Source organism: Chlorocebus sabaeus, chromosome 20 (assembly GCF_047675955.1).
Source record: "Chlorocebus sabaeus isolate Y175 chromosome 20, mChlSab1.0.hap1, whole genome shotgun sequence".
Classification (NCBI taxonomy): Eukaryota; Metazoa; Chordata; class Mammalia; order Primates; family Cercopithecidae; genus Chlorocebus; species Chlorocebus sabaeus.
Window position 1 is genome coordinate 72553041 of NC_132923.1, and position 13798 is coordinate 72566838.

Consider the following 13798-nt stretch of genomic DNA (forward strand, 5'->3'; position numbering starts at 1 on the left):
CACGGCAATAAACACTTCAAAATAAGAAGATGATCAATTATATCAAACATGAGTTTTGGCGGTAAGAAAATCACGGTGATTCCAGCAAATTTTAGTGAAGTAGAATGAATGGAAGATAGATTTCATTGTGCAGTGGATGCAAATGTGAAATGAATGAAAGAAATAAAGAGAGAATGATAGACAACCATCAATAAATCTGACTGAGAAAAATGAGTGAATAATGGTGAGGTAAGCAGATAGGGGTCAAAGGCAGAGACATATTTTAGAATAGGAGAGACCCAAGCATACGTATAGGTTGAGACAACATGGCAAAAAGAGACAGAGAAAATAAAGTTATAAGAATACGAGGAGATAGAAGGTCTAGTTTATATAAAACTAGAAATTGCACACTAATCTGCAGTGGCAGAAAGCAGATCAGTGATACTGACTGATCTTATGAAAAGTAAGGGCAGGAAGTAGCAGCAGGAGAGACGTATTACCACGAAGCAGGGGAAATTTTTGGGGTGACAGATATGTTCCCATGTACTCTGGGATAAAACAGAAGAGAAACATTAGTAAATAGTGACATCTCATTCCTTGAATATGGAGGAAACAAGACAAGAAAGCAGGCAGATGTAGGTCCATGTATAGATCCTGCTATTTGAGGTCATGTCCAGCCTCTGAAGCTCTTCATTGCTCCCCTCCTATCCCAGCCTCTTTCTGACCCATTCTCTGCCTGCAAAAACTTGTGTCCAGTAGCCTAACAACTGTGGGAGTGTCACACTATTGATTGCCATATGGCAATGAACATCCCTAACTTTGGTAACTTAGTTCTAAAGAAAGTCAAAGCAACATCTTTACTGATTTGTACTTATATTTCTAATTTGTATTTGTTTGTACTTGCAGTGAGCGGGTGAGAATAGCCTGAAAAAAATGAAATCCAAGTTCTGAGAGTCTTCCAAAATTGCTCCACAACACTGGGCTATGGCGGAGGCTGTTTAGTTTTTTAATCTGATAATGTTCTGCTTAATCTTCTAAAGTATTTGTATTGAGAGTGTTGATCCAGGAGATTAGATCTTCCACTTCCTCTTCCCAGGGCTCATCTGTGTCATTTTCATATAATGAAGTGTCACTCTTCCAGCCCTCCTCTTCTGTTTCATAAATGTTTGTGACGCTATTTATTGCAGTTGGTGACTCAAGAAAAATTTCATCTGTGGTGGGAACTATAAAAAACAGAAATTTAATAGACATACAGGAAAAACAATGAAAAGAGTGTTCCTGCATTTGTAGGATAATGCCAAAGACCATCTGAATGAATGCGAGCAACCTTTTTTACACTTTCTAAACTTCATGTTTTATAAGTAACTTTATTTGTCATAAATCATTCTTTCCATCTTGCTCAATCTTTTGATGCTTTGTTAGTTCATTCATTTAACATATATATTTACTGGGTCCCTGCTAACGGCCGGTTGATGTGCAAGGGAAAAGCTGCTTTGGGAGCACAGGGAGGGAATCACTATGTCTAAGTGAAAACAGACTCGGACTTTGAAACAGGAGGAGCAGTTTGTTAGACAGAGAAGGGAGGTCAGAACATGTTAGATAGAAGAAACAGCACGCATCATATAAGCACAAAGGTATGAGAGGACTTGACAGGGTTAGGCGTGATCAGAGTGGATTCTCCCGCACTTCCACTGTGCCAGGTGCGGTGCTCAGCAGTCGACAGCTATAATATTATTTAACTCAGACACAACCCTTGTGATGGGCAGGTACTATTATTCTTATTTTACAGATGAGGAAACTAAGGCTGAGTGACCTATAGTAACTTAACCAAAGATATCCAGCTAATAACAAGACTCGTCCCAGATCTGTCTATCTAAAACCACAATGTTATAGTATACAGAAAGTTTCGTGGAGCTGGAAGGGAGGCTGAAGCCAGATCAGGAAAGCCTCATATGTCATGCAAAGGACTTTCATCTTTATCTTACAGGCCTTGTAAAGAGGGAAATAAACTGATTATACTTTTCAAAAGAAGAATATAGATATAATGTCTATATTTCTAGATCTATATTTCCACACAGCATGGGGACCTTGCTTTCTGGGGATGAACTCTAGCTGGTGCTATTTATGTTCTGCTAACTCTAAAACCTCACTGCATTCTCTCCCGTTTTTCCTAGTTGTCACCAGATTCACTGCCGATTATGGGTTCCAGGACAAATTTTGTTTGCCTTATATGTTTATTTCCCTCACTTACATATGAAATAAACCCTATAATACTTGTTGTCTTCTAATGTTATAAACACAGGCTACAAGTGACTTGTTTTCCTTCTCTCTTTGGTTTATAGAAAGATACACAGAGAGGCCAGGCATGGTGGCTTCCACCTGTAATCCCAGCATTTTGGGAGGCCAAGGCAGGTGGATCACTTGAGGTCAGGGGTTCGAGACCAGCTGGCCAACATGGTGAAACCCTGTCTCTATTAAAATACGAAAATTAGCTGGGTGTGGTGGCAGGAGCCTGTAATCTCAGCTGTTCTGGAGGCTGAGGCAGGAGAATCGCTTGGACTCACAACGCAGAGGTTTCAGTGCGCTGAGATTGACCCACTGCACTCCAGCCTGGGTGACAGAGTGAGACTCCATCTCAAAACAAAACAAAGAGAGAAAGATACACAGAGAGATTTGAGTTTACACAGTCACCATTATCCTATGGGTATCCTGAGGCCCCCAGTGATTTTTAATTTTCATACTTTCGATGCTAATATTTAGTTGTAACTAATTTAAAACTAAATTCTGTCTGTGCCTTGAGAAAAGCATCTACTTTATTTTCCATGAACATATTATTGATGGACTAACTCCAGTTCTTTCTAACGATGTTTGGGCCTTTCTGATTCCACATGCTTTTGATTACAAGAAATATAGAGCCAAGTCAACCCAGTTTAAACAATAGGAGAATGTTTTATCTCACATAAGATAAAAGCCAGACTGGAGGGCAGGATTGAATGTTGCGGTGACTCCACAATGTCACGAAGGACACAATTCTTTTCACTGCTTGCTTTGCTAACTGAGGTGTTGTCTTCATCTTCACAGTGCACAGCAAGAGAGCTACAGCCATTCTAGTAACCACACCAGGCACAGCAACATCCAGAGGAAAAAGCGGTCTTCTCACCAAGAGCTCATTTTTAAGAGTGGATGGGAAAACCATCCCCTGAAGCACCCAGCATATTTCCCCTCAAGCAGGATCCTGTCACATGCCCTTTCTTTTATTTTAATTTAATTTTATTATTTTTGAGGAAGGGTTTCACTCCTGTTGCCCAGGCTGGAGTGCAGTGGCGTGCTCTTAGCTCACTGCAACCTCCGCCTCCTGGGATCAAGTGATTCTCCCACCTCAGCCTCCCAAGTAACTGGGACTACAGGCGTTCACCACTACGCCCAGCTATTTTTAAAAAATTAATTAATTAATTATTATTATTATTTTTAGTAGGGATGGGGTTTTACCATGTTGGCTAGGCTGGTCTCGAACTCCTGACCTCAGGTGATCTGCCCACCTTGGCCTCCCAAAGTGTTGGGATTACAGATGTGAGCCACTGCACCTCACCCCATCTCTAAACTAGTTACTGGAAAGGGAAATGAGATCACCATGATTGGCTGACATGAGTTGCTGGCGTGGAATGAAAGTTGGAAATCAACCACCTTGACTATTTGCCCTCTTAGTTCCTGCCCTGTTAAAATCTCCCAGGAAGCATAAAAAGAAACCTGGCTAGATCAGCAGAGTATAATGCGAAATAAATATAGAAATGTTTCTTTAGAACATAAAAAAAAAGATTATTTTGAATTTCTCCTCCAGGAAATCTTAAGCTTTATAAATCCCTCTGAGACACCTTGGATTTGGTGGTTGGAATCAGTAATAAAGGAGGGGATTTTGTTACTATGTTAACAAAATAAGTTATGGAAGCACAAATTCTAACTGCCTTATATTTTCCATGCCTTTCTTGGGTTGGATCATGGAAACTCTGCCTCTGATAATTTATTTTTTAATCTGAAAATAGGTTAGCTAGTAAAGATAGTAAAACCTGTGCTGACTGATGGGCTCTGATGATTAACAAATGGTTTATCTCTATTCAGGCCTGTTTTCAGTCTGGATTCAGTTAGGAAAACAGAGCCACTACAAGTAACACAAGAGTGAGAGTCTAACACAGGAATTTGGGATTATCCAGGTGTGGGAGGACCCAGGGGAGTGAAGATCTGGAAGCTACAGCTGGAGAATTGAAAAAACAGTCATGATCCTGATGCACTGACATGAGTGGGAAACCAGAAGCTCATGGAGTACAAGAAGCTGCACACATTTAGCCACCCAAATTGCGACAAAAACGAGGAGTTCATGGGGATATCTGTGCAGCCACCATGTCTGTGAAGTGAGGCTGTGGAGAGATGTGTGAAAATGCCGTATCTGAGGAACCCACCAAGCCTGATATGAACAACTTCCCAAGCATAATGGCCTTGACTTCCCTCCCATCTGCCAAATATCTGGTGAGTTTCTCCCACTGGCAAACTATGACATGCCATCCTTCTTTGCAAAAGAGGGGCACATGGTTCTTTCCTTTTCTGAGTCACACTTCCCTTCGATATGGTATATAAGTTCACTCTTGCTACATAATAACTCTCTTGCTACATAATAAACAACCACAAAATCTTAGTGACATACAGCAATAAGTATTTGTTTCGGTCACATGTCAGCAGGTCAATAGGTGGTTGGCTTCTTTGGCTGGGGAATGGCTGGGAAACGTGGCTGGGCAAGCTCAGATCTATGCCTTGAATCTTTCTCTGTGATCAGAGGGCCAGTCCAGGCATGCTCTTGTGATGATGGCAGAAGAGAAAAAGAGCAAGCCAAATCATGCAAACCCTTTCCAAACCCTGGGGGCACACTGCACCCACTAATATTCCATTGATGAAAACATGTCACAGGGAAAAGCTCAAAGTCAAGGTGCAAGGAAATATATTTTGTTCATGTAGGTGGAGCAGGAATGAATATTTCTGAACTATAATCAAATTTACCACAACCTCTCAGTTATAGCCTCTTCCGGAGTAGACAGAAAGAAGAGTCTATTCCATGTTCAAAGAGAACAAGGCTCAGCACTGAAGAGCTAACCAGTTTCTGGACATTAAACTTAAAATGTTGCCTCTTCCAGCTTGCCTTTCTTTTTCCCACTCATCATGGGTTTTCACCCTTTTTTCCCATAATCACAAGGCAGACAAAAACATGACAATTTTACTCCATCCTACTATTTACTTACTCATTTTTTTAATGAGCATTGATAGCTACTGTACGTCAACCACTGTGCTGTGGAAGATTGAAGTGAGCAGTCCCTTCCCTTAAGAAGCTCACTCTTTTTCAAAGGAGACAGGCAGTAAAAAGAATGATAACACAGCATGTGTGCTGGACAGACTCCAAGGTGGCCCCCAGAATCCCTGCATCCTGGTATTTACACCTTAGTGTAAACTCCTCTTTTCTGAGTGAGGATAGGACCCATGACTTCTAACCAATAAAATATGATGCAAGTGATAAGGTCTCATTCGCATGATGATGTTACATCACATACAACTCCATCTTGCTATCAGACTTGCTCTAAAGACTCTTGCTGGATAAAGTGGGAGGCCATGCTGGGAGAGCCCACATGGCAAGGAAGCGTGTGCAGCCCTCGGCAGGTGAAGGAGGCTTCCAGCATATACCCAGCCAGAAGCCAGGGCCCTCATTCCTATAGACAGAAGAAAATGAATTCTGTCGACAACCTCACTGGGCTGGGAAGCAGATTCCTCCCCCATTCAAACCACTGGGATAAGAATGCAGCCCAGCCGATGCCTTGATTGCAGCTTTCTGAGACCCTAAGCAGAGGATCCAGCTAAGCTGTGCCTGTACTCCAGGCCCACAGAAACAGTAAAATAACAAATGTGTGTTGTTTTAAACCATTCAATGTGTGCTAATTTGTGACACAGCAATAGAAAACAAATACAGCATGATACAGCTATGGTAGAAATGCTATGATAACCCAAAGAGAAAGTTTCCTAGAGAAGGTAATACTTGAACTGAATCTCAAAGGATGCTAGGCATTAGAAAGTAAAGAAGGGGAGAGAAGAGCATTTAGAGTAGGGGTATGAGAAAACACAGTGTGCTGCTCAAGCTTTTTGATGAAATGAGATAGGGAACAAACGATTATGACCCACTAGCTTAGTATAGCATTTAGGGTGTGAAGGTGAGTGGTAGGGAATGTCACTGCAAAGACACAGACAAGTATTAGAGCATTAAGGATTTTCTGTGTCAAAGAGTCTAAATTTTATCCTGAAGGAAAATGGGAGACAATTAAAGTATTTTAGACCTAGTAAAAACATAAGCAGAGCTGAGTCACCAGTCTGACAAAGCATAGACAGAAATTACTGTAATCACAACAACTTAACCAAGTGATCTCTTCCACTGGTGAAGATGGTGGGGATGTTGAAAGACACAGATTGCAGAGAGGAGTAGGGAAATCATGGAGAAAGCAAAGAGTAAGGCTGGAGAAGGCAACATTTCCTACCTCGCAGGTACCCTGAAATCTGGAAGAAGGCAGAGTTGAATGGAGAAGGCTGAGGCTGCTAATACAGAGGAGGAAATCTGTGTGGCACACCAGACAAGTAGGAGGGAGAGAGGTCGATACTGAGCAGGGAAAAGAAACTTGGAGATATAGGGGCAGGGCCCTTGGAGAATCACTGAATTAAGGTGATTGCCTGTGCCTGGCATGTATATGCTGTTATGTTTAGTGGCTAGGTGACAGGAAAAAATAGTAACTATTGTTTTTTGTACTTTTCAGTTCACAAAGAAATTGTATATACATGGAGTCATTTAGTCATAAGAATCCTGTGAGTTAGGGTAGAATTTTAGCAACTAGCAGTTGTTGAACACCTTCCATGTACATAGAAGTAGCTGAAGATGAAAAAACTAAGTTCAGAGGTTGAGTGACCTTTCTATAATAGCACAGAACTGAGATCCGAACCTAAGTTCTCTAACCCCAAATGTCATACTTTCCCCTCTATACCAGCTGACTTCCATGGTAAGTCACCAGCTCACCCTGCTGAAGAGTCACTCTCAACCTATCCCAACAAGTTAATGGTAATTTTTAAAAGAGCACAAAAAACAACTCAGCACTGTTTCTTTCTTTTCAACCATATTGCATATATCTTTGAATATACAATGAGTTTTAGGGATCCGTTTATTAGTGCTCTGTGTATTTTGGTTGCTTTTTCATATTTTGAAACTTAACCTTAAAATTTCAAATGGTATATCAACCTATTAAAGGGTAGTAAGCTTGGAAATATAAGTAACTCAATTTTGTCAAAGTTCCAATTCCTATGTGAGTAATTTACCAAATTAATTTGGAGAGTCAGAAAAAGTTAAAGCAACCTTAAAAGGAGAACACAAGGATTAGCCCTCATATATTCCAACTTATTTAAATGGAAAAAAGTTTAAAGTTATGCATATTATGCATAACATGTTAGTTACAAAAGCAAAACAAATAGAGTGAATCGATTTACTTTGAGTTGGGCAGAGCTTAATTCCTTCCATTGAGTGTCTGACTTCATGAGGCATTCTATTTTTTCTAGCAAGCCAACACTTGATAACAGAATACCTAGAAAGAGAAAAAGAAAAATTAAATTCCCAAATGAATTTTGGTAAGAGTATATTTAATTCTGAGAAAAATACGTGAAACAAATGAAATGAAGCATAAAAGTAGAACAATAGCCTTTGAATATGGAACCATTCTAAGTGTTGACTAATTTAATGGTAAAGTAAAATTATTTCAGTATGTGCTTTCCAACAGAATAGAAGTTGGAAAAGCAAATGAATATGACATAAGTTTACTATTGTAAAAGTAGTAAAAACATCATGTGGTATAGCAAGGTATATTAGTTTCCTTGGGCCACCTTAACAAATGACCACAAACTTGGTAACTTAAAATACAGAAATGTATTCTCTCATAGTTCTGGAGGCTAGATGTTGGGGATCAAGGTGGCAGCAGGGCCTCCCTCCCTTGGAAAGCCCTAGGGAAGAATCTTCTATTGCCTCTTCCGAGCCTCTGCTGGCTGTCAGCAATCCTTTACGTCATATGGCTTATCGCTGCATCACTCCAGTCTCTGCCTCCAATGTCACATGACCTTTTCCAGGTGGGTCTCTGTCATTCTGCTCCTCTTATAAGGACAACAGTCACTGCACTCAGGGTCCACCTGAATCTAGTATAGCCTCATCTTAATTAATGACTCTTTATCTCTGCAAAGACCCTATTTTGAAATAAGGTCATATGCTGAGGTTCTGGGGGGACAGGTGTTTGTTTTGTGGGGACATGATTCAACCCACTACACAAGGGAAAAATTCTATCAGAAAAATTAATGACTCATCCTGGATAAAACAACAGGCTTATGGGAGACATCAATGAGCCGAAGTCAAGCTCTTAGAGCATTTCCTTGGAGAAGGAGTTTACATATGGAAATGAAAAATTTTACAAAATTTTTTTGGGGGACGACTACTTTTGGTAACAAAGTTTTCTTGATGAAAAGTAGGTGTCATAGAAATGTTTTTGTCAAAAACAAGAAATGGGGAAAGGATTCCCTATTTAGTAAATGGTGCTGGGAAAACTGGCTAGCCATATGTAGAAAGCTGAAACTGGATCCCTTCCTTACACCTTATACAAAAATTAATTCGAGATGGATTAAAGACTTAAATGTTAGACCTAAAATCATAAAAGCCCTAGAAGAAAACCTACATAATACCATTCAGGACATAGGCATGTGCAAGGACTTCATGACTAAAACACCAAAAGCAATGGCAACAAAAGCCAAAACTGACAAATGGGATCTAGTTAAACTAAAGAGCTTCTGCACAGCAAAAGAAACTGCCATCAGAGTGAACAGGGAACCTACAGAATGGGCGAAAAATTTTGCCATCTACCCATTGGACAAAGGACTAATATCCAGAATCTACAAAGAACTTAAACAAATTTACAAGAAAAAAACAACCCCATCAAAAAGTGAGCAAAGGTTATGAACAGACACTTCTCAAAAGAAGACATTTATGCAGCCAACAGACACATGAAAAAATGCTCATCATTACTGATCATCATCAGAGAAATGCAAATCAAAACCACAATGAGATACCATCTCACACCAGTTAGAATGGTGATCATTAAAAAGTGAGGAAACAATAGGTGCTGGAGAGGATGTGGGGAAATAGAAACACTTTTACACTGTTGGTGGGAGTGTAAACTAGTTCAACCATTGTGGAAGAGAGTGTGGCAATTCCTCAAGGATCTAGAACTAGAAATACCATTTGACCCAGCCATCCCATTTCTGGGTATATACCCAAAGGATTATAAACCATGCTACTATAAAGACACAGGCACACGTATGTTTATTGTGGCACTATTCGCATTAGCAAAGACTTGGAACCAACCCAAATGTCCATCTATTATAGACTGGATTAAGAAAATGTGGCACATATATACCATGGAACACTATGCAACCATAAAAAAGGATGAGTTCATGTCTTTGCAGTGACATGGATGAAGCTGGAAACCATCATTCTGAGCAAACTATCACAAGAACAGAAAACCAAACACCGCATGTTCTCACTCATAGGTGGGAATTGAACAATGAGAACACTTGGACACAGGGTGGGGAACATCACACATGGGGGCCTGTCATGGGGTAGGGGGCAGGGGGAGGGATAGCATTAAGAGAAATACCTAATGTAAATGACTAGTTAATGGGTGCAGCAAACCAACATGGTACATGTATACCTATGTAACAAACCTGCATGCTGTGCACAAGTACACTAGAACTTAAAAGTATATAAAAAAAAGAAATGTTTTTGTCACACAAGTGTACCTCACTTATACAGTACTACCCAAAAGTTCATTCATTTAATAAATATTCATTGAACCCAACCTTGTGCTAGACACTATTTTAGGAGCTAATAATATAGGAAGAACAAGACAGACAAGGTCTCTGACTTCATGGAAGAGACAAAAATGAACAAATATAAAAATCAAGATAAATCAGTAGTGATACATGCTATAATGAAAATAAAGCCTCCAATAAAATATTGTGGGAAAGTAGTGACAGCAGACATCCTTGCCTTGTTCCTGACATTTGGGGCAAACACTCAGTTTTCTTAACATTATATATGATTCTGGCTATAGTTTTTTCATAAATATGCTTTATCAGGTTGAGGAAGTTCTTTCCTATTCTTAATTTACTGAGAGGTTTTTTTTTTTTTTTTCAGTGTATGAAAATCTCCTTGATCTTTTATTTAACTCTCTCCCATCTTTGAGAGATTTTAATTTTAATTTTACATGAAAAGTTTGTTTGGGTGAAATTCACATAACAAATAATTAACCTTTTTTATCTTCAACTTTTATTTTAAGTTCAGGGGTACATGTACAGGATGTGCAGGTTTGTTACACAGGTAAACATGTGCCATAGTGATTTGCTGCACAGGTCATCCCATCATCTAGGTACTAAGCCCAGCATCTATTAGCTATTCTTCATTATGCTCTCCCTCCCCCAACACAGCCCCATCACCAACAGGCCTCAGTGTGTGTTATTCCCTGTCATGTGTCCATGAGTTCTCATCATTCAGCTCCCACTTCTAAGTGAGAACACAAGGTGTTTGGTTTTCTGTTCCTGTATTAGTTTGCTGAGGATAATGGCTTCCAACTCCATCCATGACCCTGCAAAAGACATGATCTTGTTCCTTTTTATGGCCACATAGTATTCCATGTGTATATGTACCACATTTTCTTTATCCAGTCTATCATTGCAGGGCATTTGGGTTGATTCCATGTCTTTGCTATTGTGAATAGTGCTGCAATGAACATAGGCATGCATGTGTCCTTATAACACAATGATTTATATTCCTTTGGGTATATACTCAGGATTTGAATTGCTGAGTCAAATAGTATTTCTGCCTCTAGGTCTTTGAGGAATCACCCACACTGTCTTCCACAATGGTTGAACTAACTTACAAACCTACCAACAGTGTAAAAGTGTTCCTTTTTCTCTGTAACCTCACCAGCATCTGTTGTTTTTTGACTTTTTAGTAATAGCCATTCTGACTGGCATGAGATGGTATCTCATTGTGGTTTTGATTTACGTTTCTCTAATGATCAGTCAAGTTTAGCTCTTTTTCATGTTTGTTGGCCGCATGTATATCTTCTTTTGAGAAGCTTCTGTTCATGTCCTTTGCACATTTTTTAATGTTTTTTTTTCTTGTAAATTTGTTTAAGTCCCTTGTAAGATGCTGGATAGATGTCAGATGGATAGATGGCAAACATTTTCTCCCTTTCTATAGGTTGTCTGTTCACTCTGATGATAGTTTCTTTCGCTGTGCAGAAGCTCTTTAATTAGATCCCATTTGTCAATTTTTGCTTTTGTTGCAATCGCTTTTGGCATTTTCATCATGAAATCTTTGCCCATGCCTATGCCCTGAATGGTATTGCCTAGATTTTCATCTAGCGTTTTTATAGTTTTGAGTTTTACATTTAAGTCTCTAATCCATCTTGAGTTAATTTTTGTGTAAGGTGGAAGGAAGGGATCCACTTTCAATTATCTGCATATGGCTAGCTAGTTTTCCCAGCACCATTTATTAAATAGGGAATCCTTTCCCCATTGCTTGTTTTTGTCAGGATTGTTGAAGATCAGACAGTTGTAGGTGTGCAGTCTTATTTCTGAGTTCTCTATTCTTTTCCATTGGTCTATGTCTCTGTTCTTGTACTAGTATCATGCTGTTTTGGTTACAGTAGCCTTACAGTGTAGTTTGAAGTTGGGTAGCATGATGCCTCCAGCTTTGTTCTTTTTGCTTAGGATTGTCTTGGCTATTTGGGCTCTTTTTTGGTCCATACAAATTTTAAAATCGTTTCTTCTAATTCTGTGAAGAATGTCAATGGTAATTTAAAGGGAATAGCATTTAATCTATAAATTACTTTGGACAGTATGGCCATTTTCACAATATTGATTTTGTCTATCCATGAGCATGGAATGTTTTTCCATTTGTTTGTGTCCTCTGATTTTTTTGAGCAGTGGTTTGTGGTTCTTTGTGAAGAGGTCCTTCACTTCCCTTGTTAGCTGTATTCCTCAGTATTTTATTTTTTTTTTGTGGCAATTGTGAATAGGACTTCATTCATGATTTGGCTCTCTGCTTGCCTGTTCATTGGTGTATAGGAATGATAGCAATTTTTGCATATTGATTCATTGATTTTGTATCCTGAGACTTTACTGAAGTTGCTTATCAATTTAAGAAGCTTTTGGGCTGAGATGATGGGGTTTTCTAGACATAGGATCATGTCATCAGCAAACAAAGATAATTTGGAGATAACTTCCTCTCTTCCTATTTGAATACCCTTTATTTCTTTCTCTTGCCTAATTGCCCTGGCCAGAACTTCCAATACTATGTTGAATAGGAGTGGTGAGAAAGGGCATCCTTGTCTCGTGCCAGTTTTCAAGGGGAATGCATCCAGCTTTTGCCTATTCAGTAGTTCTGTTTAGGTGATGAAACATATTTATTGATTTGTGTATGTTGAGCCAACCTTGCATCCTAAGGATGAAGCCAACTTGATCGTGGTGGATAAGTTTTTTGATGTGCTGCTATATTCAGTTGGCCAGTATTTTATTGAGGATTTTTGCATCAATGTTCATTAGGGATATTGGCCTGAAGTTTTATTGTTTCTTGTTGTATCTCTGCCAGGTTTTGGTATCAGGATGATGCTGGCCTCATAAAATGAGTTAAGGAGTCTCTTCTTTTCAAATTTTTTTTGGAATAATTTCAGTAGAAATGGTACCAGCTCTTTTCTGTACCTCTGATAGAATTCAGCTGTGAATCTGTCCAGTTCTGAGCTTTTTTTTTTTTTTTTTTTTTTTTTGGTTTTATCAATGGTAGAACTCATTGGTCAATTCAGGGATTCAATTTCTTCCCAGTTCAGTCTTGGGAGGGTGTGTGTGTCCAGAAATTTATCGGTTTCTTCTAGATTTTCCAGTTTATGTGCATAGAGGTGTTTATAGTATTATCTGGTGGTTGTTTGCATTTCTGTGGGATCAGTGGTGATATCTCCCTTATCATTTCTGACTGTGTTTATTTGATTCTTCTCTTTTCTTCTTTGTCTAGCTAGTGGTCTATGTTATTAATTTTTTTTTCAAAAACACAGCTCCTGAACTTGTCGATTCTTTTAAGGGTTTTTTGTGTCTCTATCTCATTCAGTTCCACTCTGATCTTGGTTATTTCTTGTCTTCTACTAGCTTTGGGGTTTATTTGCTCTTGGTTCTCTAATTCTTTTAGTTAAGATGTTAGAATGTTAACTTGAGATCTTTCTAGCTTTTTCCTGTGAGCATTTAGTGCTATAAATTTCCCTCTCAACACCACTTTAGCTGTATCCCAGAGACTCTGGTACATCATCTCTTGGTTCTCATTTGCTTCAAAGAACCTCTTGATTTCTGCCTTAATTTCATTATCTACCCAGGAGTCATTCAGGAGCAGGTTGTTCAATTTCCATTTAGTTGTGTGGTTTTGAGTAAATTTCTTAATTTTGAGTTCTAATTTGATTGTGCTGTGGTCTGAGAATCTGTTATGACTTCAGTTCTTTTGCATTTGCTGAACAGTGTTTTACTTCTGATTATGTGATGGATTTTAGAGCAAGTGCTGTGTGGCCATGAGAAGAATGTATATTTTGTTGTTTTGGGGTGGAGAGTTGTGTAGATATCTATCAGGTCCACCTGACCCAGAGCTGAATTCAGGTTCTGAGTATCTTTG

General features: G+C 39.1%; 1 protein-coding gene across 3 annotated transcripts in view; it reads right to left on the minus strand.

Moving 5' to 3' along the window:
* Positions 1 to 835: 835 nt before the first annotated feature.
* The window catches only part of UBE2U (ubiquitin conjugating enzyme E2 U), a 62645-nt gene continuing 49682 nt past the window's right edge, over positions 836 to 13798 (minus strand). For 2 of the 3 annotated variants that reach the window (XM_038000934.2, XM_038000925.2), the window contains exons 9-10: positions 7537 to 7631; positions 913 to 1190 (exon numbers count right to left, since the gene is read on the minus strand). In XM_038000934.2, the coding sequence (XP_037856862.2) occupies positions 1006 to 1190; positions 7537 to 7631 (280 nt within the window). In that variant the 3' untranslated portion in view covers positions 913 to 1005. Of the gene's footprint in view, positions 1191 to 7536; positions 7632 to 13798 lie in introns of all 3 variants that reach the window. The other variant, XM_038000936.2, reaches the window with a different exon arrangement.